General features: G+C 58.3%; 2 protein-coding genes across 21 annotated transcripts in view; one reads left to right on the top strand and one right to left on the bottom strand.

Moving 5' to 3' along the window:
* Positions 1-97: 97 nt before the first annotated feature.
* On the top strand, positions 98-10,879 carry ACAA1 (acetyl-CoA acyltransferase 1). Of its 2 annotated transcripts, XM_027088137.1 has the most exons (12): positions 99-364; positions 567-660; positions 1,644-1,701; positions 4,722-4,801; positions 5,105-5,147; positions 6,912-7,010; positions 7,878-7,958; positions 9,105-9,295; positions 9,451-9,630; positions 9,915-9,970; positions 10,076-10,221; positions 10,524-10,879. In XM_027088137.1, the coding sequence occupies exons 1-12, from the start codon at positions 188-190 to the stop codon at positions 10,597-10,599; spliced, it is 1,281 nt and encodes a 426-aa protein (XP_026943938.1). In that variant the 5' UTR covers positions 99-187; the 3' UTR covers positions 10,600-10,879. The 2 variants fall into 2 exon arrangements, with proteins under 2 accessions (XP_026943939.1, XP_026943938.1); XM_027088138.1 differs by lacking the exon at positions 6,912-7,010 and having other exon boundaries at positions 98-364.
* A 57-nt stretch (positions 10,880-10,936) lies between these two features.
* The window catches only part of DLEC1 (DLEC1 cilia and flagella associated protein), a 104,696-nt gene continuing 91,434 nt past the window's right edge, over positions 10,937-24,198 (bottom strand). For 6 of the 19 annotated variants that reach the window (XM_027088100.1, XM_027088099.1, XM_027088101.1 and 3 more), the window contains 17 exons: positions 23,765-23,918; positions 23,209-23,319; positions 22,100-22,230; positions 21,172-21,363; positions 20,326-20,396; positions 19,713-19,864; positions 18,367-18,485; positions 17,776-17,846; positions 15,205-15,401; positions 15,010-15,120; positions 14,773-14,898; positions 14,571-14,665; positions 14,292-14,376; positions 13,790-14,008; positions 12,676-12,837; positions 11,752-11,905; positions 10,937-11,496 (listed from right to left, as the gene is read on the bottom strand). In XM_027088100.1, the coding sequence (XP_026943901.1) occupies positions 11,108-11,496; positions 11,752-11,905; positions 12,676-12,837; positions 13,790-14,008; positions 14,292-14,376; positions 14,571-14,665; positions 14,773-14,898; positions 15,010-15,120; positions 15,205-15,401; positions 17,776-17,846; positions 18,367-18,485; positions 19,713-19,864; positions 20,326-20,396; positions 21,172-21,363; positions 22,100-22,230; positions 23,209-23,319; positions 23,765-23,918 (2,539 nt within the window). In that variant the 3' untranslated portion in view covers positions 10,937-11,107. Of the gene's footprint in view, positions 11,534-11,751; positions 11,906-12,675; positions 12,838-13,298; positions 14,009-14,291; positions 14,666-14,772; positions 14,899-15,009; positions 15,121-15,204; positions 15,402-16,419; positions 16,506-16,773; positions 16,839-17,775; positions 17,847-18,366; positions 18,486-19,712; positions 19,865-20,325; positions 20,397-21,171; positions 21,364-22,099; positions 22,231-23,208; positions 23,320-23,764; positions 23,919-24,198 lie in introns of those variants that run through there. The other 13 variants (XM_027088108.1, XM_027088109.1, XM_027088104.1 and 10 more) reach the window with 12 other exon arrangements.

The following is a 24,198-nucleotide window of genomic DNA, read 5'->3' as shown; positions in this document are numbered from 1 at the left end:
TCTGAGGCGGGGAGGTGGGCGGGACCTTAGAGGGAAGGGCCAGTCAGACCCGCAGGGTTGCGGGCGGGGCTTAGGATAGAGGAAGCGGGTGGTCAGAGGTACGGTTCAGCGCCTGCGCGGGCGTTGGTCTGTTGGTTGCTACTCTCTGCTGCTGGCTGGTTGGGGCTTTACCCTGCCGAGCTACGCGATGCGGAGGCTGCAGGTGGTGCTGGGTCACCTGAACCGCCAGCCCGCTTCGGGCCCGGAGCCGGCGCCGCGGGCCGCGCCGTGTTGGAGCGGCGCTCCGCGGAAGTCGGCGGAGGATGTAGTGGTGGTGCACGGGCGGCGCACGGCCATTGGCCGGTCGGGCCGCGGCGGCTTCAAGGTGAGACCCCTGGGCTCGGGCGCCGGGTGTGAGATGGCGGCCCGGGGCGGGCTGGCGTCTGGCTCCTCTGTTCGGTAACCCTCGGCGTCGGTGGTGGCTCCGCGCCCGAGTTGGACCGCTCTGTCTCTCTGGGGTGGGGCTGGGGGAGCTGGGATTTTGGGAACCCCGAGCATCGCCGCCAGCCGCGCGCTTCCCGCTGCAGGACACCACCCCCGACGAACTTCTCTCCGCCGTCATGACCGCGGTTCTCCAGGACGTCAAGCTGAGCCCAGCCCAGCTGGGAGATATCTGCGTGGGTGAGTGCACTACCCGGGCCCTGCGCTCGGTTCTCGCCTTCCCATTACGCCGAAGCCCTCCTCAAACACCAGGCACTTTCCAGGTGTTTTCCCTGAGGGGAATGTCGATGGACTTCACGCAGCTGACTGTAATCGTCCTTTTCGGGCTATAGACTCCACCCCCCCCACCCCCGCCTCCAGGCATTTTCTGTGCCCGCTCCAAGCACATTCTGCATATTAAGTGTGATAGAAAGCTGGAATCTCAAGTGACAGACATTTCAACGCCAGGGTCTTGGCACAGGAGTTTGAGAACACCCTAAGAGACTGGAGGCTAGGGTTCTGTACCCATCCTGACGTACTATCTATGCCAGGGTAGAACAGAGGGAGTTTGGAGCATCAAAACCCATCTAGTCCAGCCCCGCACTTACAGATGGAGAAACTGAGGCAGATGGAGAAACTGAGGCCTGGGGAATTTGCAGCAGAGCTTGGACCTGAATCCAGGACCTCTTGACCTTCAGTCCAACCCTTTTTCCCCAACTCTGCTCCTCTAGCCTGGAAACATAACATTATATGGTAAGAGTCACGTCACCTAAGTGTCAGCCCTAGATGGGGGATCACTCTTCCACCCCTGGAGTGCCAGCAGGGCTTGGTGGAGGACACTTAGGGGAAGGTGTGCATTTCAAAAACACTTTCCTAACTGACAGAACTACTTCTTCAGACTTAAAGCTTTGCACTGCATTCTTCTTTCCATGTTAACCTTTTAAAGGCAGGCGACCTCCCCAGTGTGTGCTGATTTGGAAAAGCAGGTTGCATGGGCAAGGGAGCTTGGGCCTCTCAGGGACTGGATCTAGTGTATGGCCAGGACAAGCTGCTGTATAGCTGGCTGCCCCTGCTCCAGACCTTGAAATTCCACTGTTTCTGAAGGAAGATCTGGAATGCCCCCCTCTTGGTAATCACAGCTGTACCTTAGTGCCTGGCACTGAATAAAGGTTTGTTGTCCACAGGAAATGTGCTTCAGCCTGGGGCCGGAGCATTAATGGCCCGAATTGCCCAGTTTCTGAGGTAAACTTTTCCAGTTCTTGCCCTGGGTTGGCTATTCACGCTCTTGCTTGGGCTCAGGTCCCAGAGAACTCAGCCTGTTGTGGGGAGATCAGGATTGGACACCAGACCTGGACACAGCCAGGGTCCTCAGCACCCTGCTTTTCTGCATGCTGCCTTTCCCCTACTTTGAAGGGAGGGTGTGTTTCCCAGCGCTGAGCCAGGACAGACGGCCTTTGGGACTGGAGCAAAAAGTTCCTTGTGGCCTGATTTTTCTTAAGCCAAAATCAGCTTGTTGCTTGTGAACTCTGTCCTCTTGTCAAGTAAATAAGCAGGTTGGCACACTGAAGAGTGATTTTGAGCTTTTTTTTTTTTTTTTTTTTTTTTTGCGGCACACGGGCCTCTCACTGTTGTGGCCTCTCCCGTTGCGGAGCACAGGCTCCGGACGCACAGGCCCAGTGGCCATGGCTCACGGGCCCAGCTGCTCCGCGGCATGTGGGACCCTCCTGGACCGGGGCACGAACCCATGTCCCCTGCATCGGCAGGCGGACTCTCAACCACTGCGCCACCAGGGAAGCCCTGATTTTGAGCTTTTTAAATGCTAGCCCATCAGCAGAGGCTTGGGGACAGCGCAGAATCTTGGGGTGAAGGGTAGCCCAGAAGGGGCCCTGGTGAATTGCCCTTTACCACTTGTCCTAAGACAGGGAGGAGGTTTAAATTATTTTCACATGTCGATTTAAGAGCCACTGAGCTGTGTACTCCCAGCTTCGTGGAGAAGAAACAACAGGAACGTGAACTAGTGAAGGAACAGGAAAACTGACAAAACCTGTGGAGACTAGGAGAGGTTCAGACTGCTTAGCCTGGATTTCAAAGATTCCAGCGATTTGGCTCCAGATTTGACTTCTAGCCTAATCTGCCTGCTGCTTCCTCTTTCAACCAGCCTGTCTGCCCACTGCCTTCCCTAAGCTGGTCTTTCTGTCCCCTTGCAGTACTGTCCCTACCTCCCCTCTCTGCCCCAGTTAAACTCTGTTCAAACACAGTTTCACCATTTTGACCAGACTTCTCTGAGTTCCCAAGCTTAAAACGAGGGCCCATTCTTTTCCAGTCGCTAGCCACGTGTTTCCTTGTGATGTGATTTGCCACCTTGCTCTGTTATTGTAGTCTCTGCTAGTTAATTCACTTTCTGTGTGTGGTTGGGCATCCTCTAGGGCTCTGTATTATAAGCATGTCAGCATCCCTCCAGTGGTGCCTCATACCAAGTAGGTGTTTAATGAACACTTGGTGGATTGGGTGAAGGGGTGGTAACTAGGTAGTAGGGAGTTAGGGGACCTGGGAAGGGTTAAACAGGCTACAGGGACCTAGGAGACTATCCACCCAAGGGGGTCTCAGCAGAGCCTGGCCTGGGCACTAGCCCAGAGGTTCCTGACGCTGGCTGCACGCCAGAATCAACAGAATCAACAGTGCTTTCACCCCTGAGGTTCTGAGTCCATGGGTCTGGGGATTTCCCCAGGGCTTTGTACCCTTGGCCAGCACAGGTTACACTGGCAGACGCAGCCTCACCAGCTTCCAGGGCTGGAACCAGTGTTAGAATCTGGGGGAACCCGTCAGAAGAAGGGATGTTAGAATACCTAGTACCCATCAGGGATTTTTGTCCAGCTGGGAACAGCCTTTCCAGAGACAATGGGAACATAAAGGCCACATGGTTACTAGTAAGGCTGAGGAGTGGGGATGGTTTCTAGCCTCATACTTGAGACATTTCTTTTTTTTTTTTAACTGAGGTATAGTTGATTTATAATGTGTTAATTTCTGCTGTACAGCAAAGTGATTGGGTTATACATATATATACATTGTTTTTTAATATATTTTTTTCCATTATGGATTATCACAGGATAATGAGTATAGTTCCCTGAGCTATACAGTAGGACCTTGTTGTTTATCCATTCTATATATAATAGTTTGCATCTGCTAATCCCAAACTCCCACTTCATCTCTCCCCTACCCAACCCCCTTGGCAAAAACAAGTCTATTCTCTGTCTGTGAGTCCATTTCTGTTTCGTAGATAAGTTCATTTGTGTCATATTTTAGATTCCACATATAAGTGATATCATATGATATTTGTGTTTCCCTGTCTGACTTACTTCGCTCAGTATGACAATCTGTAGGTCCATCCATGTTTCTGCAAATGGCATTATTTCGTTCTTTTTATGGCTGAGTAATATTCCGTTGTATATATGTACCACATCTTCTTCATCCATTCCTCTTTTGATGGACATTTAGGTTGCTTCCATGTCTTGGCTATTGTAAATAGTGCTGCAGCGATCGTTGGGGTTATGGTTTTCTCTGGATTTATGCCCAGGAGTGGGACTGCTGGATCATAAGGCAACACTATTTTTAGTTTTTTAAGGAACCTGCGTATTGTTCTCCGTAGTGGCTGTATCAATTTACATTCCCCCAACAGTATAGGAAGGTTCCCTTTTCTCCACACCCTCTCCAGCATTTATTATTTGTAGACTTTTTGATGGCCATTCTGACTGGTGTGAGGTGATACCTCATTGTAGTTTTGACTTGCATTTCTCTAAGAATTAGCGACGTTGAACATCTTTTCACGTGCCTGTTGGCCATCTGTCGTACTTCAGACATTTATTTTGCACTGGTTCTCTGTCTTGGCCACAGGCCCTCTTCTCTATTCTTCATGGGAAACAGGGATATACAGTTTTAATTTTTGAATCTTCAAAGGAAGAGAAAGAAGGACCCCTGTGGCCCAGCCAGCCTTCTCTTGCGTTTGCGCTGTGCTTGGCCTTGGACGAGGAGAATCACAGGGTGGAAGGGCATGTGATTGTGGGGCACTGGGGAGCAAGCACCTGCAGAGATGGGGTTTGCCCAGTGTAGGTCAGGCCTGGAGTAGGGGCAGGGCTGCTGGGTTTGTTCCCCTGGGCTTTCTGCCTCCTGAAGGGGCAGTCATGTTGGCCAGGAGCACAGGCCTGCTTTCCCTGAGAGCCTGGCAGGGGAGAGGGGGCTGACTCTGTTCTCACTTTCTGTTTCAGTGACATCCCAGAGACCGTGCCTTTGTCAGCTGTCAACAGACAGTGTTCGTCAGGGCTCCAGGCGGTGGCCAGCATAGCTGGTAAGTTCTGACTGGGTGGGCACCCAGTGCCGCGGCCTGGCCTTGTTCCTGGCTCCTCGGGTTTGGGTCGTCAGAGTCACTGTCTGCTGGGCAAGCAGTAAGGATTTCTGACAGGACCGTAATCTCAGAAAGCCTGGAGGAGAGCCCCTCACTGCACCCCCAGCCTTTTCTGGACACTCCTGGGTCTTCTATCTCTGAGGCTGGGGCTGAGTCCCACTTAGAGACCAGGTGGGGAAGAGGCTCCCCTGTTCCCAGGACAGATGGACTCTGGGGAAGGATGTTTATGAAATGCTTTTGTTGCAGGTGGCATCAGAAATGGGTCTTATGACATTGGCATGGCTTGTGGGTAAGAATTTTTTCCTGCTGGAGCTTATTAACTGACTTGTACCAGTGAAACTAATGTTCACCTCCTGAGTTCCCAGAGGCCATGATTTTAGAATTCTCCCCTGGCCCTTGCAGGCACTTAGAAGTGGTCCCCAGCTCTGGCTGCTCGGGAACCGCTCACATCTCTCAGCACCAGAGGAAGTGGGCTTTGAAGAGCTTTCTTTCTTGGAAATCTGTCGGGCTGGAAATGTGGGCAAGCATTGTGAGGAAATACGGCACTGGGTTTCTGTCTGTGGCCCTTGTTGATTCATGATGGCTGCTGAGAGAAAGAGCAGTTTCGCTTCCCTAGAGCCAGGGACAGCTGCCTGCTGTAGAACTAGCTTGTTCATTTCACAGGCTGGCTGTCCCCCACCCTGACCAAGGTGGAAACTTCCAGCTGCCTCCTGGGTTCTGAGGGACACGGTCAGATCTGTGGTGGTTTTGTCCCCGTCAGCTGTGACTCCGTTTTTAGCTGCAGCGTGTGGAGCCCAGGGAGGGGTAGGCTGGGGTGGGCGTCGGGTGCTGGCAGCCTCGGGGAGGCCAGCAGCCCCAGGATCCTGATGTGCGCCCTCTGCCTCTCGTTCCTCTCCATAGCATTTCTCGATTGGAGCCCTGCTGGGCCGTCTCAGAGCTGTGCCAGTTGGCACTTGCTGTACTGCCCTGTGTCTGCAGTTGTAGATAAACACAAAGACCAAACTGCAGGGACTTTGGCCGGGCAAAGGCCACTGCCCAGGCTGCCCTCTGGTTTCTATCTTACTGGAGGAGGGACGGGGGTGTGGGTGACCTGAGGAGAAGGTCGGAGCCTTCATGTGTTTCTTAGAGGGTATCTGAGTCCCCAAGCAAATTAAAAGACTGTGTTACTAGGGTATTAAGGATTTGGGGCCAGGACATTCCCCCATGTCACAGGCTGACTGTTCCCCGTAGACTGTGATCGTGATGAGTAGCCCAGGATATCCTAGGTGGCAGTGGGCTCTGAAGCCAGACTACCTAAATCTGGATCCTGGCTGAGTGACCATGGACAAGTTAACTCAGCTTCTCTGAGCCTGACACTGTTCAAAGTGCTCTTATACCTGAAAAGACTTTTTTTTTTTTTTTTTTTGTGGGGGCAGGGTGGCCACACTGCAGGGCGTGCGGGACCTTAGTTCCCCGACCAGGGATCGAACTTGTGCCCACTGCGGTGGAAGCGCGGTCTTAACCGCTGGACGGCCAGGGAATTCCCAGAAAAGATTTTTACAGTAGCGCTGGGCGCATGAAAAGCGTGCAGTCAAGGTTATGTGTTGTCATCCTTTGAGGCCTTGTATCCTGCCACCTCCTGGAAGCCCTTTTGACCACACTAAACTGAGATCGCTCGTGTTTCCCTGGGCTCCTAGCACCTCCTGGTCTATGCAGGTCGGCTTGCTCTTTGATGTGCAGCTTTTGAAACATTTGTCTCTTCTCTCCGCTGAATTTGTGGCCCCTGAGGGCAGGGCCCGGGCTCCTTAGATGTGTTTCTCCCACGGTGGCCAACACTAGGCTGCCTTCCTTGGGACTGGCTGCAGGACCAATTGTGCTGGGAAGTGAGGCCCTGCCCAGGCATGTGGACTGTGCAGCGGTGGGGGCGAGGGTGCGGCTGGGGCTCAGCAGCCCTGCACCCCCAACTCTGTGCTGCCGGCCGGTGCTCTGCCTTGAGCTCCCTGGCCATTTCCCAGCACTTGCCAGACGCAGAGCTCTCCGTGGGGAGTCCCGCTGATGATCACCTCCTCTTCAGGGTGGAGTCCATGTCCCTGGCAGACAGAGGGAACCCTGGAAATGTTACCTCTCGCTTGGTGGAGAAGGAGAAGGCCAGAGATTGCCTGATTCCTATGGGGTGAGCGCCCACCGTGGCTCCGTGTGCCTGTCCCCGCTCAGCTCCCTGCCTGGCCCGGAGCAGGGGTGCAGGAACTTGGATTATCTTGTGGCCTCCCGCCTTCGGCCCTGGTCTGCTCTGCAGGGACTCTGGGCATGGGACTTAGTGCTGGCCCTGACTTCCGTGTCCTGAGGCCCCCAGTCCGCTCTGTGCCTCTGGGTTTCCAAGCATGGCCCAGCCTGTCACTCCCACCCTGAGGGGCTCAGTCACACAAGGCATGATGGCAGCTGCACCCTAAAGCCTTGGAGGCCTAGAAAGTTGAGGAGGCGGGAGGCTTTTGCTCACCGGCCATGCTGGCGAGGGCCCTTGGGCCCTGTCAGTGCAGCATCAAAGGCATCCAGAGCCACCCCCGGGGTCCGTGGGCAGGGAGTCGTGGCTCCGCTGGACGTGTGAGGGGATGTGCGGCTGCCTCCACATCCAGGGACCATCTCCGAGGGAAGCCTGTAAAGCCAGAAGCCCCGGCCAAAGGCCCCTCTGTGGCTCTGGGCTCCCAGGATGAGGGGAGGCTCCAGCTACGGGGAGCAGAAAGCTGGGTGTGGCCTTCCCAGAGGGGGACTCCTCTCCCACGGTAAAGCACTTTTCATTGAGGCACAGGAGAAGCTGGCCAAGCCAGTTAGTGCCCTACCCACGCCCTCCTGTGTGCTGGTCTCTGGTGAACAGGCGTCTTAGAGTCTGGCCAGCGTCACTGACTCCCTGCCTGTGCTCCACCCTGAGTCATCACTACTGTCACTGTGGCACAGACAGGCCCTCCGGTTCTCCTGCCTGCAGCCCTGGGGCCCGTCCCCAGGCTGCCTGGCTCCACGCTCACTGTTGTTGTCTGTGTTCTAGGATAACCTCAGAGAACGTAGCCGAGCGATTTGGCATTTCGCGGGAGAAGCAGGATACCTTTGCACTGGCTTCCCAGCAAAAGTGAGTGCTATTTGGGGTGAGATGTTTAAGGGGCTGGAGAGTGAGGTTTGGAGGCTGTCCTAAGTGATCTCAGGTGGAGCTGCCCTTAGGCTATCACTGGTTTCTAAGCCTCTACCTCCCAGAAGGGGGAGGTGGGGGAGGGCGGGGGGGCCACTGTGCAGTTAGCACTGTGTCCCGTTACAGTCTGTTTACCCTGAGTGTCTTTCCGTAGCTTGGCCTCGGTTTCCCGATCCATTTATTGAGAGTGTAAGGAGGGCCAGGGCTCTTCTCTAGTTGGCTGTGGTTTGGTGATTAGACATGGTAACCACAGGCTTCTCTGGATAGCCTGGAGGGTGGAGCCAGTGCTGCCGGGGACCCTGGCATCCCTGAGTCTGGGGTAGCATCCTGAGGCAGGGGCTGGGGACACTGAGGCAGTGGTTCTTAGCCACTTGGGTGCAAGTAACCATTTAAGAATTTGGTGAAAGCCATGGCTTCCTCCCCATGGGAATGCCTGTGGGCCCTTACATTTTGCATGATTGCAAAGACCACCCTAAAATGCCCTGTGCTTTTACACTGTTTAAATACAAAGATTCGTCCGGTAGTTTGGTATATGGCTTTTTATTTTATTTTGACATTTAAAAGATTTTATTTCACTAACAAGTCTGTGTTAATCGTAAGTGTCACTCATGCAAATTTTGCATAGATATATTCAGGGTAGTATATGTCATTTTAATCACGTGGAAACATGGGGAATGGATGGAATTGAGCGACGGGAGGGAACAGAAAAGCTGGCAGAACCCAGCACAAATATTCCTGGGGCTCCAGCCTCAGTTTGGCTTAGTCCCTCTTGGGTGAAGGTCTCAAAGGGGAGCCGCCACTTCCAAACTTCCCCCTCCCCTTTGAGGTTGGGATAAGCCAGGATCTGAAGATCTAAGGCTGATGGCCAAGAAGTCCCTGTAAAGCCCTGGGCTTCCCAGTCCCAGGGCAGGTGGGGTAGTAGGGGACCCTGTGCACTGCCCCCGAGGTGAGTGTGACCCCGCATGTAGCAGTCTGAGCTTGCATGTCTGTCCCAGAGGGCAGGGCAGGAGGCGGAGGCCTCAGGGAGGGACCCCAGGAAGGAAGGTAACCCCATGGAAACCTGAGCCTGGCTGTCCACGGTGCTGGCAGGGCAGCCAGAGCCCAGAGCAAGGGCTGTTTCCAAGCTGAGATTGTGCCTGTGACCACCACGGTCCGTGATGACAAGGGCACTGAGAGAAGTGTCACCGTGGCCCACGATGAGGGCATCCGCCCCGACACCACCCTGGAGGGCCTGGCCAAACTGAAGCCTGCCTTCAAGAAGGGGGGCTCTACCACAGCTGGTGAGACTGGGCTGGGGGTGGGGTGAGGAGGGGGCTGCTTCCGTGCCGGGTGTTCTCCTCTGGGAGCCTGGAGCCACCGGGCAGGGTGGATATGGAAGGTCTGGACCTCCTCGGAGCTGCCCCGAGGCCTCCTTAACCCTGTGGTTTGCCTCTAGGAAACTCTAGCCAGGTGAGTGACGGGGCAGCTGCCATCCTGCTGGCCAGGAGGTCCAAGGCAGAAGAGTTGGGCCTTCCCATCCTTGGGGTCCTGAGGTCCTACGCAGTGGTTGGGGTCCCGCCTGACATCATGGGCGTTGGACCTGCCTATGCTATCCCTGTAGCTTTGCAAAAAGCAGGTAAGATGGCTCCTTCACACCCTAGGTTTGGATCCAGCCCCTGCCTCTCGTGCTGTTGCCAGAGGCGGGTGCCCGGGGTGGGCCTGCGGGTGCCGCAGAGTGAAGGTGGGGCACCCCGACCCCTTCCTGACCCCACACCTGGGACCCGCTCACCCATCTGGAACAGAGGCAGACACACCGGGCAGCCCAGCCTCCAGGCCATGGATGGCGTAGGGCCCCAGGGAGTCTGAGAAGCCTGCTAAGGGGCCGCTGGGTCAGCTCAGGTCTTTTCCGCTTGCCTGCAGGGTTGACGGTGGAGGACGTGGACATCTTTGAGATCAATGAGGCCTTCGCAAGTCAGGTGAGCCTGTTTTGCATTGTTGCCTGGGCCGCCCAGTTGGAGGCAGCGGGAGGGTGGTGCGGGGGACTGGGGAGGGAGCTACACTGATGCTCAGCCTCCCTCCAGGTCGTCTACTGTGTGGAGAAGCTGCAACTGCCCCCTGAGAAGGTGAACCCTCTGGGGGGTGCGGTGGCCTTGGGCCACCCGCTGGGCTGCACTGGGGCACGACAGGTCATCACGCTGCTCAACGAGCTGAAGCGCCGCGGGAGGCGGTAAGGCCGGTCCCCGTGGGGGTCGGGGGGGTCCCAGCTGGTGCGCCTGATGGGGGGAGGTGTACGCGCCCCCGCCCCCCACACACTCCGAGCCGAGGAGACGGGCCCCTGGCCTGCGGCAGGCATCGGCCACCGTGTGCGCGCCCCTCGGCGGGCAGGCCGGGAACCACGTTCCCCGAGGTCTGGCGTCCTGTGCCCGTGAAGGCCTTGGTCCACCCAGCTCAGCCTGGTCCGGGGAGAGCTTGGTGGCTGGGCTTCTGCCCTTTGTGCCTTCACCCAACCAGCACATTTTGCTTCCACAGGGCGTATGGGGTGGTGTCCATGTGCATCGGGACCGGCATGGGAGCCGCCGCCGTCTTCGAATACCCTGGAAACTGAAAGAGGCCCAGCCCAGTGCTCTGGCAGTAGCGCTACAGACGTGACACCTGGGGAGTCCCAGCACTGGTGGCAGTGGCAAGTCAAGGCACTTCAGCTGAGCTGGCAAATGTGAACACTGATGAGACAGTACGGGAGCGGGTGAGGTATCGGGCTGCCGTCTGTCGGGCCCCTCTAGCTGAGACAGGCAAAGTTGGCCTGGCTCACCCAGCCTGCAAGGCCACCGTGTGATTCCTGGGGGAAGGGGCCTGTGGATGCGGAGTGCAGTAAACCTAGTAAACGCGTTACCTTCTCTCCGTGGCTGTGGTTTTTTCCCCCAAGAAAGAGCCAGTTCTTGGTATGCTAGTCCTGCCTCTGCTGAATCTGAATAGTGACTCTTTTAACTGCTCTGGTCTCCACAGGGGCGTGGCCGACCCTTTGTATTAGCTCTGAGGACACAGGGTGCAGGGCCTGGAAGTGGTGGGGCAGGTTGCGGGGTGGGGGTGGGGGGTCCCTCCATCCCAGGAGCTGTTCAGAGGTCCTCCAGTAGGTGCCTTTGCCCAGTAAACCTGCTCCATAGCTCTGGGCTGTGTTTATTTCCAGTATTGGGGGTTGAGGGCAGAGGCTCAGAGCTAGTAGGGTGATGCATATCTCTCGTCATACGAGCCTCGGCCCCGGAGCCGCAGGGTGCCGGATTTCTCACCGAGCACGCCTTCCACCACCAGCGTGGACTCGTACAGCTCACAGCTCCTGTGGGGAGCAGGGGCGGAGATGAGTTGGGGGCCCTGGGCCAGGGCTCCAGAGGCAGCGCCAGCAAGGCTGGGAGGGCCGTACCTGGCGGTGAAGGAAACCTGGAGGGGGACGGAGGTGGGGGGCGCGTTGACCGGTCGTGCCTCCAGCAGCCCGCTGCTTGGGGAGACCCTGAAGGCAACAGGATCCTTGTCTGGCTCCTGCTGGCCTGCGTGAGGGGAAGGGGACATGCAGGAGCAGAGCCAGCTCCACGCTCGGCCCCCTGCCCGCATCTTGGGGGTGCGCCTCTGCTCCTGCCCACCTCTGCAGGAATTCTCAGGTGGGCCCAACCCTGGGGAGCCAGCCTGCAGGGACAGGGCACGCAGGCCCCTTCTTGGGGGTCTCGGCCCAGCTGCACGGGGGAGCAGGGAGGAGGGCATGGCACACCTGTCAACACGGCCCAGTAGCTCCGGGAGCCGCTCAGGTTCATCAGGTAGACCTCCCGGACGCGGCCCTGGTTCACGAAGCAGGTCCCGAAGTCCACCCAGCTGGTGGAGAGCTGCAGCTCGGGCACGGCCACGACGGCCCGCAGGGGCACCACCTTGCGGGGGACAGAACCTTTAACTTGGTGGGGACTGGGTGACCTTACCCACTCCCACTGGGCTCTGACCCAGGGACACAGGGGCCCTGCCGACCCCAAGTACTGCAGCTTCTGAGGGACGTACAGGCAGCACCACAGCTGGTGGAAGGGGGCCAGCGCTGTCATCTAAAGCCGGGGAATGCTGGTGGGATTCTGGGCAGGAAAAGGGCCAGGAAGGCGCCATCTGCTCCCCTCTGACTCCCCTGCCACCCCTGCCCTGGATCCAGCTCTGTGGTTTCTGCTCCCTGGTCGGGCCGCCCTACTGCCTTCCTCTCCCCTCTCGTCTAGCCCTCTGCTCCCCTTGGGCCCTGGGCCATCTAACCTTTTCCCTTGGCCTCTCCAACTCAGGGCAGGAGGGGCTGTGGTGTGGAGCTGTCACAGTCCACAGAACCAGAACGAGGCCCGTGGTATTCTCACCTGGTGCTCGCAGTCCCGCACGAGCCCAGGAGGCGTCCCTCAGCTGCTCAGTCCCCACCCATCAGGCCATTCCCTTGGCCTGGTTTCCCTTCTCTCCCTGTTAAACAGCATGCAGGCTTCGCATGCCACCTCCTCCTCCAGGAAGCCTTCCCTGATTTTGCACCCTACAGCACCCCACCTCGCTCTGAGCTCCTAAGACAGGTAAGGATGGATGACCCTCATCTCTCCACGTGCCAGGCCTCTTCCAGGGCAGACAACTGGGGTTTGTCCTCCTCTGACCCCACCTGAACACATGAGGCAGGCCTGGGACTCACCTGAGTGGTCTGGTTGCTGTATTCCAGAAGCAGATTCTGAGTGAAGACCATCTTTTTCTCTCCACTCGCGCTCTGCTGAATGTCCACTCCAGACAACATCTGGTCAGCCGGGAGCTTCTGATAGGAGAGCAGCTCCGGGGAGAGGGAAAAGGACACATTCACCTGAGCAGATGTGGACAAGCCGTCACCTCAGACTGCTGGAGGTGGGCGGCAGCCTCCCCGCCCAGAGCTCCATCCTTCCCTCCTGCGGACCCTGCCTGGTGCATTCACTCCTCACCCTGTGCCCTGTTCCCCGCCCAACAGCTGTCAGTACCGGGGACAGGGCTGAGCGGCCCTCGGGAGCTGAGAGGCCGGAGGATTGGGCGGCTCCACTCGCGTGACCAGGGCTGCGGGCAGGCCCGTAGGCCCAAGTCAGGCCTGTGTCTTTGTTCTGGGGGCAGTGAGGAGCCCCTGCCGGGTTTTAAGCAGAGGATGTGCAGTCAGCTTTGCCTTCCTCAGGGGCCACCCTGGAGGCTGTGGGGAGGGGGCTGGGGGAGCATGAGTGGGTATCTGGGGTCCAGGGTGTAACTTGGGCCTAACAGGATGGGGCTTGTACACGGGGCTCCCCAACCCAGGTCTGTGGACCCAGATCCACAGATTCATCAAAGGCACCTGTTAGGGAAACGTGTTCCTGGGCCTCAGCCCAGATCTTCTCATCTCTGGCAGTGGGGCCTGGGGAACTGTGTTTCTGGTGTGCCTTATGTTTATGGAAAGATGGTGATGAAACCCTGCGTGATGGCACACAAGAAGGGGGGTCTGTGCCGCGTGGAGGTGCTCGCAGGACCAGGACACTGGTAGAGGGAACTCGCGAGTGTCCACACTGATAGGTCTGGGCGTTCCTGCGCGTGGAGGGCCCGTGCGGAGGGGTTTGCTGGACATGGTGCGTGTGATGGGTGTCCGCCCCTGAGCGCACAGCGCACGGCGGGGCCAAGCGTGTGGTTCGTGTGTGGACACCACTGTCTGTGTCTATGTCCCGACCTGGAGGGTGCTGCATGCGCAAACGTGAGAGGAGGGTGAGCCCCAGCCCAGGTGAGTGTGCCCACTGTAGGCAGGGACCACAGAAGCTCCCACTGACCAGCATGTTCTCCTGTGGGTAGAGTACCAGCTGCTTGCCGGCTGCTGCTGTCCCCTCCTTGCACTCCTGCTTCCAGCTGGGACCGGGAGCCCTGTGGCTGCGGCTCACTCCATCTTGAGAAACAGAGAAGGGCCTGGAGACCAGGAGCCGGAAGTAGTGTGGGATGTCCGTGGTGTTGGTCAGCTTCAGGTGGTGGGTGGTCACCAACTCACTCAGCACCTGGGCGGCCACAGAAGTCGGGGAGGGGACTCAATTCTGCCCTCCGGAACCTCTGACTCGGGTGGGGGGTCCCGCCAGCTCACTCAGCACCTGGGCGGCCACAGAGGTCTGGGAGGGGACTCAATTCTGCCCTCCGGAACCTCTGACTCGGGTGGGGGGTGGGGGGTCCCGGGGGAGGGGACCCGGACTGTCAGGCCTGTGCCCCGCGGGGGGCCGCGGGAGACAGCGGGGGACGGGGGGGCTGGGGGGGGGGGGGGGGGGGGGGGGGGTGCAGCACACTCACCCCAGCACAGCGCTGCTCGGGGATGAGGTCGCTGGCCTGGTGCCAGAACACCATGCTGCCGCCGGAGTCCAGCTCCACGCTCAGCCTGCCAGCGACAGGCACGGCTGGGCTTCTGGGCCCCAGCTGACCCTGGCCGGCCTTTCCCTGGGCTCACCCGCCAGCTTCTCCCTCCCGTCCCCATCCTCTTGCTCCCAGGACCCTGTCTGGTCCCCAGCAGTGCCAGGGAAGGCTGACCCCCACAGCGGGCCGCAGGGAGGCCAGGCAGCCCAGCCGACTCACTGCGCGGGCCTCACGTAGCCTTGCAGGTGCAGCCTCACGGGTCCCACAGCCGAGCCCGGCAGGCGGCGCCTCCTCCCCGGAAGCTCCCTCTCCACCTGCCGAGCACAAGCCCGATCACGGGCGCCCGAGCTGAGCAGGCAGTGGGCGAGCTGCCCCAGGGAGAGGCAGTGGTGGGGACCCTCCCCAGGCCAGGAGCGCTCACCTCGTCATCCAAGCTCATGGAGCCCAGGGCGGAGCCAGTACACTCCACCTTGTGCAGGACGTCGGGGCCCAGGACCACGGGTGTGAAGGAGATGCAGATGGTGCTGCTGCCCCCTGCGGGGACCACCTGGCAGACGCACACAGCAGCCTCAGCGCCGCCTGTCCCTCCCGGCCAGGGGGACACCCCCCCCCCGCCCCCCCACCCCCGCCCAGAGCTCCCGGCCCCACCCCAACTCACCACCTGCTTGGGGCTGATGGAGAACGGCTCGTCAGAGGGCACCCCCTCACGTCCCTGCAGGGTGACCGAGATGATTTCCTGGGAGGCGCCGGCACTGGAGCCGCCCTCAGCCTGTGGTCCAGGAGTCGCTGAGGCTCACGCAGGCTCGAGGCCCACTGGCCACAGCCCGGCAGCCCTCCCGCCACCCCTGCTCACAGACTGGGCAGCTTCACGGCTGGACTTGGACACGTCAGAGGGACTTGGGGACCAGAAGGAGCTGCTGGTCTCAGGGCACAGGAGGCCGTTCCCAGCTTGGTCCCGCAGCGCGAAGGGTGGCCCATAGGACACCAGCAGCTCCAGCAGCCGGTCCTCCCTGGCCTCTGGAACGTAGGTCTCCCAGTCCAGGCGGATGTCTGGGGCAGACATGGGGGAGAAAGGCGAGGGATAAGGAAGGAGCAGACTCTTCCCTGGCGCCCCCCCCCCACTCCCTGCAGCCCCCGGAGGCTGCCGGGTCTCCCACACTCAGGGTGGAGGGGGCCTGGCTCCCCAATGTCACTTGCAGGCAATTCTTGTTTTAGGAGAGTCTACAGGCTTATGCCATCGGCTCCATCAGCCCTTGCCCTCTGGATCACAAGACCAGGTTTCATGTCCAGATGCAGAAATCCGGCTCCCTGTGTGCTCTCCCCACACCCTCCTTTCCTTCTGGCCTTTTTGCTGACCCCTGGGCCCTTCACTCCCCGTGTCCCCTGCCTCCTCCCCTCCTCCATCCTTTAGCGCCTGCCTGCTTTCACTTCCTTCCCCAGCCAGGCGAGTCTCTGGGGGCTGCCACTGGCAACTGTCTGGCCAGGATTCTCATCTCTCTCTTTGCCCCCATCTTTGTACCCACTGGGCAAAAACCTAACCCTGGGGGAACGGAACCGACCATCTAGGCCCCAGTGAGCAAGTCCCCCGCGTTCTAAACAACGTGCCACTCCCATAAATATGTCCCCAACCTAAACTGTGCCCCCACTCTGCCCATCACTGTTTCCTGCTCAGCCGTCCCTGCCTACCTGCACCACAACACTGTCTTCCCTGGTCTCCTCTGGCACTCAGTGGGTGGTCCCACCTCACCTCCCAGAAAAAAGTCCTGCCCGGAGCCCCCCATCTATCTGCATCTACCCCATCCCTACACCCCTCTTCTCAGGGGCCAGATGTGTCCCATCTCCCCTCTCTCCTGGCTGCTTCCCCACAGCACTTAAACAAGCTTCCCTCTGCCAGACCTTTCCAGTACCACCTCTCCTCTCCACAGCAAGCTTGGAGGATAAACAATCCATGAGCGCCTCCGCCCACTCCCAGCTCACCTCGGATTCATGGCTCGCCCCTGGGGAATGAATGCCTGGTGAAGACATGCCCACGCAAGGTCCCTGAACTTGTAGTCCCTAGGGTTACTACCTGGTATCTGCCTCTTTCACGCACGGAATCACTCTCACCAAGGCCACCAGTGGCTTCCATACTCTCAAGTGCAGAGGACAATCTCACTTTCAGGTACGGAGAAATGTGCATGTGATGATGAGCCCCAAGGAAGCAACGGTAACCAGGAAAGTAGAAGAGAAATCCCAAATCAAACAAAGGGAAAACAGAAGTCACCAAAAGCAAAACGAAGAAAGTAGAAAAATAACAGTGAAATAAATCATAAAATGAGAAATACATAGATTAGGTTTTCTAAAGCTCAGCGCTCGGCTGTTTACAAAGAAACACACATCAAAGTCATAAAAGGTGAAAACAGAGGGATGGGCAAAGACATACCAGGCAAGTGCCAGTATACAACCAGCGGGAGCAATGCTGCTCTTCGGCGAGGTGGGATTTAAGCACTGAAGGGGCCAAAGAGGAAGGTTACAGGGTGATAAGAGGCCTCGTTAGCTGTCAAGTGCATCTAACAATACAGAAGCTAAAAACATACAGCAAAACTACAAACGCCAGAAGAACTTGATTAAGATATGATTAGAGTGGTCCAATGCACCCCAAATGCACAGATCCAGTGGACAAAAACAAGCAAGGTCACAGAGTGGCCATTCTCTTCCACCAACAGGATGTTCCCTTGAGTCCTCGAGGAGCTTAAAAACTACAGTGCCCAGGCCCTGCCACTAGAGACTGTGGTTCACTTGGTCCGGGGTGGCCCAGCCTCAAGGTGCTTTAAGTAATCCCCAGGAGACTCTGGTTCTCAGCTGGCCCTGGCTCTTCCTGTGGCCCATACGCTCCCTCAGGCCCAGCTGGGTCGCTCTCCTCCTGGCCTCAGCCTGATGGCCCTTGACACAGACCCCCAGCACTCTGGCCGCCCCCATAGTTGCACTCAGTGCACTCTACGCTGGCAGCCCATGGTCACGTCCGTCCTGCCCATCAGGCACAGCCCCTGCTGTCCTGTTGCCCCTGTATCCCCAGCTCCTTGCACAGCACCTGGCAAATAGCTCAGGGGCTGCTGGCTGAAGGGAAGAGAAAAGGTGTCCCCTACAAGTGCCTGTCCCTATGCAAAGTGAACCCAACCAGGGGAGGGCATCTGTGGCCCATGGACACTGGGAGACCCCAGGCAAGGATAAGTCCTGTCTTCTCGGGTGGAAGTGGCTCTGACAACCCAAGACTGGCTTGGCCAGTCCTGACCTTGGCCCTTGGGGGCCTCCCTCCATACCCCAGCCCACTTGGCTCCAGGTCGTGGGCCATCAGCTTCCCCCACCCCAATCTTCCCTCCCAGCCTGGCCCACCACACGGCAGAGCCTGCAGCAAGAGTCCCGATTTCTCTCGCGAGCATCTCACCACAGGGGCTGGAATTACTCAGGCGAAGGATCCGGGTGACTGTGTCTCCTCCAGAGACCTGGGTGCCGAACCTGGAGACAGGAGACGAGGGTCAGCAGGGCCACAGCCAGCACACACCCCGCAGGCCAGCTCTCCTGAGAGAGGAGGGCCGGGGCTCAGGCAGGCAGGAGGCCCCATAGCGGTCTGTCTTCGGCCCAGAGCAACCGAGTCCCAGGGCTGGAGGCCCTCCCCACGCGGTGCCCGGTGAACCATGACCCAGGACTGCTCACCAGTAAACCCCACCCACTCTGCAACCACACAGACCCCAACGCAGTTGGAGTGAGGGGTCCCAAGTCCGGCCCTGACCTCGGACCACAAGTGACTACTCGGTACTTCTGTCCCCGCAAAGCCCTCGGAGATGTGCAGATCACGGCTGTGCCCCCTGAGGCCTCTCTCCTCTGGGGTAGCCCTGGCTTGGGACTTTCGAGCTGGGTGGCACCAAGTGGCCCTGGGCCAGCGGGACAGCAATGAGCTGGAGTGGGCAGCCCGGGGTGGAGGCCAGAGGGTTTCGAGGGTTAGAGCAGGAGGCGGGCGGGGGCGAGGCAGGGATACCTGACAACAGGCTCCTTCTGGATTTGGTCAGTGGTGTAGTGGGTGGTCCTGTGGAAGCTGATGGGGCAGCCCACCACCGCCATGTGCACCGGGATGACCGCTGGAGGCAGGTCTCCCACCTACAAAAACAGCAGTCATGCGTTGCTCTCGGCACCGGCTCCTACCACAACCCCTGGCTCCCCATCCCCTCCGTTCGAGGCCCTCCCTCCTCCAGCCAGCCCAGGGCCCCCAAAGTTTGGTCGCAACTGGGCGGGGACTCACTCCCCCCTGTCTGACACTCACCCCAGACGCCCCCAAAGGCCTGGCCTCCCAGCCCCCGCTTCCCTGTCCTGCTCTCCCACCCAGCCCTGCGTGCGACTGCACGGATCTCCCAGCTTGAGGGTCTTTGGCCTCTTATGGCCCCTTTGATTAAATTTCTTTATCTTTTAAATGGAAATAACTTTATTATTTTTCTCTGCTAATAAAAAGCGATAAATGTCTTTTTTTAATTTAAAATAGAATGTATTTCACCCATGATCCTACCCCACCCCCCAGCATGACTCACTGTTAACATTTCAGTGTACCACTGTCTAGACAGACTTGTGTGCATAAAACACAGATATAAATGAGGAGCATTCTGGGCATGCTTTGTTTTGGTAATCTCTTTTCTCTTTACAACATATGATAATTTTACTAATGAAGGTTTACAGCATCATTTAACAGGCTCCGGAATTCTACTGCGTGGATGTAGCCTAATGTTTTCATCCTATCTTCTCCTGATGGACATGGATGTTTACACCGTTTGCTTTTTTCTCCCCCCTCTATTACAAACAACGCTGAGAAGAAAAGGAAGCCTGGTGTGAATTTACTTGTTCCCTGTGTCCACTTCTTTCCTTGGGGCAACCTTAACTGTGTGTCCCCAGCGCCCTGCAGAAGTGCCTCTGAACGGCGGCACACATTTCCCAGCCGGCCTCGCCGTGCACGTGAGTACCTTTCCCCTGCACCTTCACTGACAACTTTTGAACCTTGCTAATCTCACAAAGACTAGTATTTCAGTGGTTTAACCCTCACTTCTTTGGTTACCAGTGCTGGTGACATGTTTCACGTTCACTGGCCGTCTCTCTTTGTCATTCTTGAGTTGCCTATTCAAACCCTTTGCCTATTTGGGATGCTTTTGCCCCCCTTATTGTTAGTTAAGAAACGCTTTGTATATTAAGGTGATCAACTCTTTGTCATTGGGCACAGCACAATTTAAAGCAAATATCTACCATAACTAACCCATCCAATTTACTAAATAGTTCAAGAAAATCTTCTGTGCAATAACTCAGTAGCCTAGGATTTGGGACACGTTTACTTTGTTTACTTACTGTGCAGATGAGGCTGTCCCAGTACTCGCCCCACATGTTCGCACAGGCTGTGAGGTCAATGGCAAGCTGTTGGTGGGCCCCCAGCACGCCCTGGGAGAGGTGGGGAAAGAAGGCAGCTCCTTTCCCGTGGGACAGCATGCTTTCCATAAACTCTGCAGGAGAACCAGGAATGGGGATTCAGGCCCCAGGGCAGGAAATAGGTCCAAACCCTCAAGCGTCAGCAAAGCACTGAACCAGACAAGCCAACCTACAGCCTCTCCTTGGTCTGGCTAAACAGACCCTCCTCCTGGGAGCCTGGGGCCCAGCATCCAGCTTCTCTCACCTCCCACAAGGGCCGAGCCTCAGCCCTCCCTTCTGAGCCACCACCCCTCCCGAATCGAAGCCAGGCCCTGTGCACAAGCCGTACGCCCTGGCAAGGGGATGGCCTCGTTTAAAAGAGGGGGCGCTGTCAGGTGGAGGCCACGGCCATCTCAGGGACCTTGCTAGAAAAGACGCTGAGAAATGGTCTCTGGTCAGGGTCCCCTCCTGCAGCAACTGGCCCACCTCCTTGGAAGGCCACGCAAAATGCCGCTCTGGCCAGGCCTGGGCTCAGCGCATGCCCTGGGACTCTTACCCAGCTGCTCTCGCTTGGCCAAGAGCTCCCGCATCCGAGCCATCTTCAGCAGGGCAGGAGGCATGTCGGGGCTTGACAAGACGGGACATGGAAATCACATCAAGCCACCCGGGGCCCTTCCCCAGACCTGAGCCACCTCCCCTGGCAACCAGCATCCCCCCAGGTGCCCAGCGGAGGAAGGTGGCCCTGCCTGCTCCTCCCAGGGGAGAGCTGGTCAGGCCTCCTCTTCACCTCTGTCTGTGGTCTTTGCTCACGCTGCACCCCTACCACCCAAAGCATCCCAGCTGCAGGTTGCCTGCCAGCCCCAGGGATTGCCTCCCAACAAACTCAGGAGGGCTCCAGGGCAGGGACCCCGATCCCCAGGCTCTGCACCTTGGTGACCCCTGGATGCAAACCCAGCCCAGACTCCCCAACCCTCGTCCAGCCTTCTGCAACAGGCCATTTCCACTCTTTCCTGCTGACATCTGTCCTGCATTGAACACATGCTAACTTTCTGCAATGGGCAAGTTAATGGCTCAGGAGCTGTTCCTGGTGCCCTGCAACACCAGCAGTCGGTGGTTTTGAAGCTCCCACTCCCACCCCCACCTTAGGAGCTTTGGTGGCGAGGCGTCTGCAGCGGGGTGCTGGTAAACTTAGCCAACCTCTCGGTGTAAATACTTTCACTGCAGTTGATTCCGAGCTACAGCTTTGCAGAGTGCCTCACTGTATCTCTGCGCACAGTTCCCTCCACCTACAATAACTTCTCCCTCGTCCGCGGGCCCCAGTACCACCTGGCCTGTCCGAAGCCCTCCACCTCAGCAGGCCACATCCTCCCCAGAAGCCGCCTCTGAAAGAAACCAGACTTACAGGCTGGGTTTTTGGCGCAGGCTGTTTGCAGGGCTCCCAAAGTACTCAAACTTGAGGGTAAAAGGGGTCTGTATCGGGGAACAGTTGGTCAGGATGAGCTGGCGATTCACGCGGGTCCGCAGCGGCACTGCTGAGCCGAAGTCCAGGTGGAGCCTCTCCGGGTGGCCTGGCCACAGCTCTGCACTGGTAACACTGCCCCGAGCCCACGAGCACCCGGTTACACGCCACCCTTGGCCCTGCCCAGCGAACCACCTGGGGTGGGGGCACCAGAGCTGCCCGGAAACCAGGCTGCATCCTCCAAGCCCTCATTAAGCTGCCACCCCAGGGCTTCCCTGATGGTACAGTGGTTGAGAATCTGCCTGCCAATGCAGGGGACACAGGTTCGGGCCCTGGTCTGGGAAGATCCCACATGCCGCAGAGCAGCTGGGCCCGTGAGCCACAATTACTGAGCCTGTGCGTGCGATGAAGAGTGGCCCCCGCTTGCCACAACTAGACAAAGCCCTTGCACAGAAACGAAGACCCAACACAGCCATAAATAAATAAAAAAAAAAAAAAAAAAAAAAAGCTGCCACCCCACAGAGACTCCCATCTCGCCCACCTGTGATGCCAAGAGAGGCCTCAAACTCCCCAGGCTCTCCCTGTCTGGGGCAGACCGGCCTGTCTTCCGGTCGCCAGGCCTCGTGTGGGAAAGCCCAAGGTACCCACAGCCCCGTCCCCTGCCGTCTCCCCGCCTGAACACCACGCCTCTGGTGTGTGGGGAAAGACCACAGAGAAGGCGGTGATGGGCTAGGCGGGGCTGTCCCCAGAGAGTCTGTGAGGGGCCTTTTCCCGGCCGCGGGAATCACGGGGAGGAGGCTGGTACCACCTCAAGGCCGGTCCTTTTAACGGCTGCCTCAGCCCCCAGGCCTCGGGCCTGCCCTGGGCTCACCTGCTGTCGCTGTCCTCTGTAGAGATGGCGATGGCCACCTGCAGTCCCCGGGGTTTCCCGGAAATGCCCAGAACCAGTGGCTCCTTCACGCCCAACACGTTACAAGGGAGGGCCAGGTCCATCAACTCATCCTATAAGGAAGCCCACCGAGGGTGCATCACTCAGGTAAAGCCCAGGGCTTGGCCTCAGCAGAGGGGCCTCAGATGGGCTCCTGCAGCACAGGAGGCTGCTTGGGGGCGGGGGCGCTCAACCCAAAGGTCTTGTCCAGGCTCATCTCTGTGGAAGGGCTCCCAGACCCTTCAGTGGGTCACTATGCCCAGACCCAGCCTGTCAGCCCACCCTTGCCCCCCACCGGAGGCCTGGCCCCTTCCTCAGGGCTCCTGGCTGTGAGTCGGCCCCAAATACCTGGGCAGCCCCATGTGAAGGAGACCCCTCCAAGCGGACCTCTGGAGAAGCCGCACATTTATCCTGATGAAGCTGCTACCATAGAAATCAAGCCCTTTCTGCGTGAGGTCTGCTCTGTGCCAGGCCTGGGCCCAGCCGTCACCCTCGAGCTCAGACTCAGCTGTGTAAGAAAGCCCACCATCCACATGTTCGCCAGAGAGGACTGGGACCTGGGGCTGCTAGTGTATGCGAGGAAGAAGTTTCCTTCCCCACAAGAATCACAAACAGATAGCCGGCAACCACCCAAGTACTGAGCATACTCGGCCCAATGGCCTTCCTGTGGGCTGCACCCAGGAGAAGCTGTGTCCTTCTTGGGAGGAACCTGGGTGCCGCTCAGACTCCCCTGCAGCACCCAACACAGGGCCCGCCGTGGGCAGCAGCTCTGTTCAGCATCTCCAGGCAGCTGGAAAGCTGGGCCCACCTGCTCCAAAGAGAATGGCCTGGCGAGGGCTAAAGGTGGTGCCCAAGGGTGTCAGGGCACATCCAGGCCCTGTGTCCCTAGACAGCAGGCCCAGTGGGAGTGGGGACCCCAGACCCAAATGCAAGAAGTCTCGTCCCCACTGACGCGGCCCAGGAGAGGGGTCTGGGGTGGACCTCCTGGCCGGCACAGAGGCAGGCAGCCGGGGGAGCTTCCTGGGCATGCAGGCCCCTGAGCCCTCACTCGCCTGGGTATGAGCAGTCAACTCTAGGCTGAACTGGCGCTCCTCACAGGGGCCCAGCGTGCCACGTCTCGGGGAGACTTTTGCTGTGCAGAAGCTTGCTTGGAGCCCCAGGAGCTGGCAGACACATGGGTGGGGTCACGTGCTGGGCTTCCAGGATGGACCCGGGGTCCAGACAGAGGGCTCAGCACCGCCGCATACTCTGGGGAGGCTGGCGGACTGGGGGCCCCCAGCAAGACCAGCAGGGTGGGGTGCTCCTGAGTGGGGATAAACCACAGGTCCCTCTCCTCTCCTCTCCCACCACAGATGAACCTCATCCCTGTCAGGGGTTCTCTGGACTAAAGCCACCCTGGGAGGCCCAGGGTGATGGGGAACAGGGACAGCTGGCTCTGATGCACAGGGACGTGGCCCCATCTGCCGTGGCACGTGGGGCAGGCAGCAGAGTCAGCTCCAGGGGCAATAATCTGTTCTGGGAGGTGTCTGGGGGACAATGTCCCCCTCCACACAGGCCTCTGGGGCTGAGGGTTGCAGGCCTAGGGCCCGACAGTGTGGGCTCACCCACCTTGCCCCAGTGGAACTGGGTGGGCAGGAGTGTGCCATTGAAGAGTGTGACAGGCGTCTTGGTGGGCACGCCCACGTAGAGGTTGGTGACCTCCACCTGGCTGCTCTGCAGGTACACGTAGGGCTCCTGCACCTCGGCATACACAGGCAGGTGGCTGGAACACAAGGAAATAAAAGGCATGCTCAACAGAAAGGAAGAATTAAAACTCCTCCCTATGTGCAGATGACACAATGGTCCACGTAGAAAATCCCAGGGAATCAATTTTTTTTTTTAAATCTTAGAACTAATGAGTGAGTCAGCAAAGTGACAGGGTAAAAATCAACACATAAAAATCAATCACTTTTTTTTTCTTTTTGGCTGTGACAGGAGGCCTGTGGGATTTTTAGTTCCCTGACCAGGGATCAAACCCGCGCCCTCAGCAGTAACGCACAGAG

The sequence above is a fragment of the Aethalodelphis obliquidens genome, unplaced genomic scaffold (assembly GCF_003676395.1).
Source record: "Aethalodelphis obliquidens isolate GAN/ISIS:26980383/991018 unplaced genomic scaffold, ASM367639v1 scaffold62, whole genome shotgun sequence".
NCBI lineage: Eukaryota > Metazoa > Chordata > Mammalia > Artiodactyla > Delphinidae > Aethalodelphis > Aethalodelphis obliquidens.
Note: the sequence above shows the minus strand (reverse complement) of the source record. Positions and strands in the feature narration are given on the sequence as shown.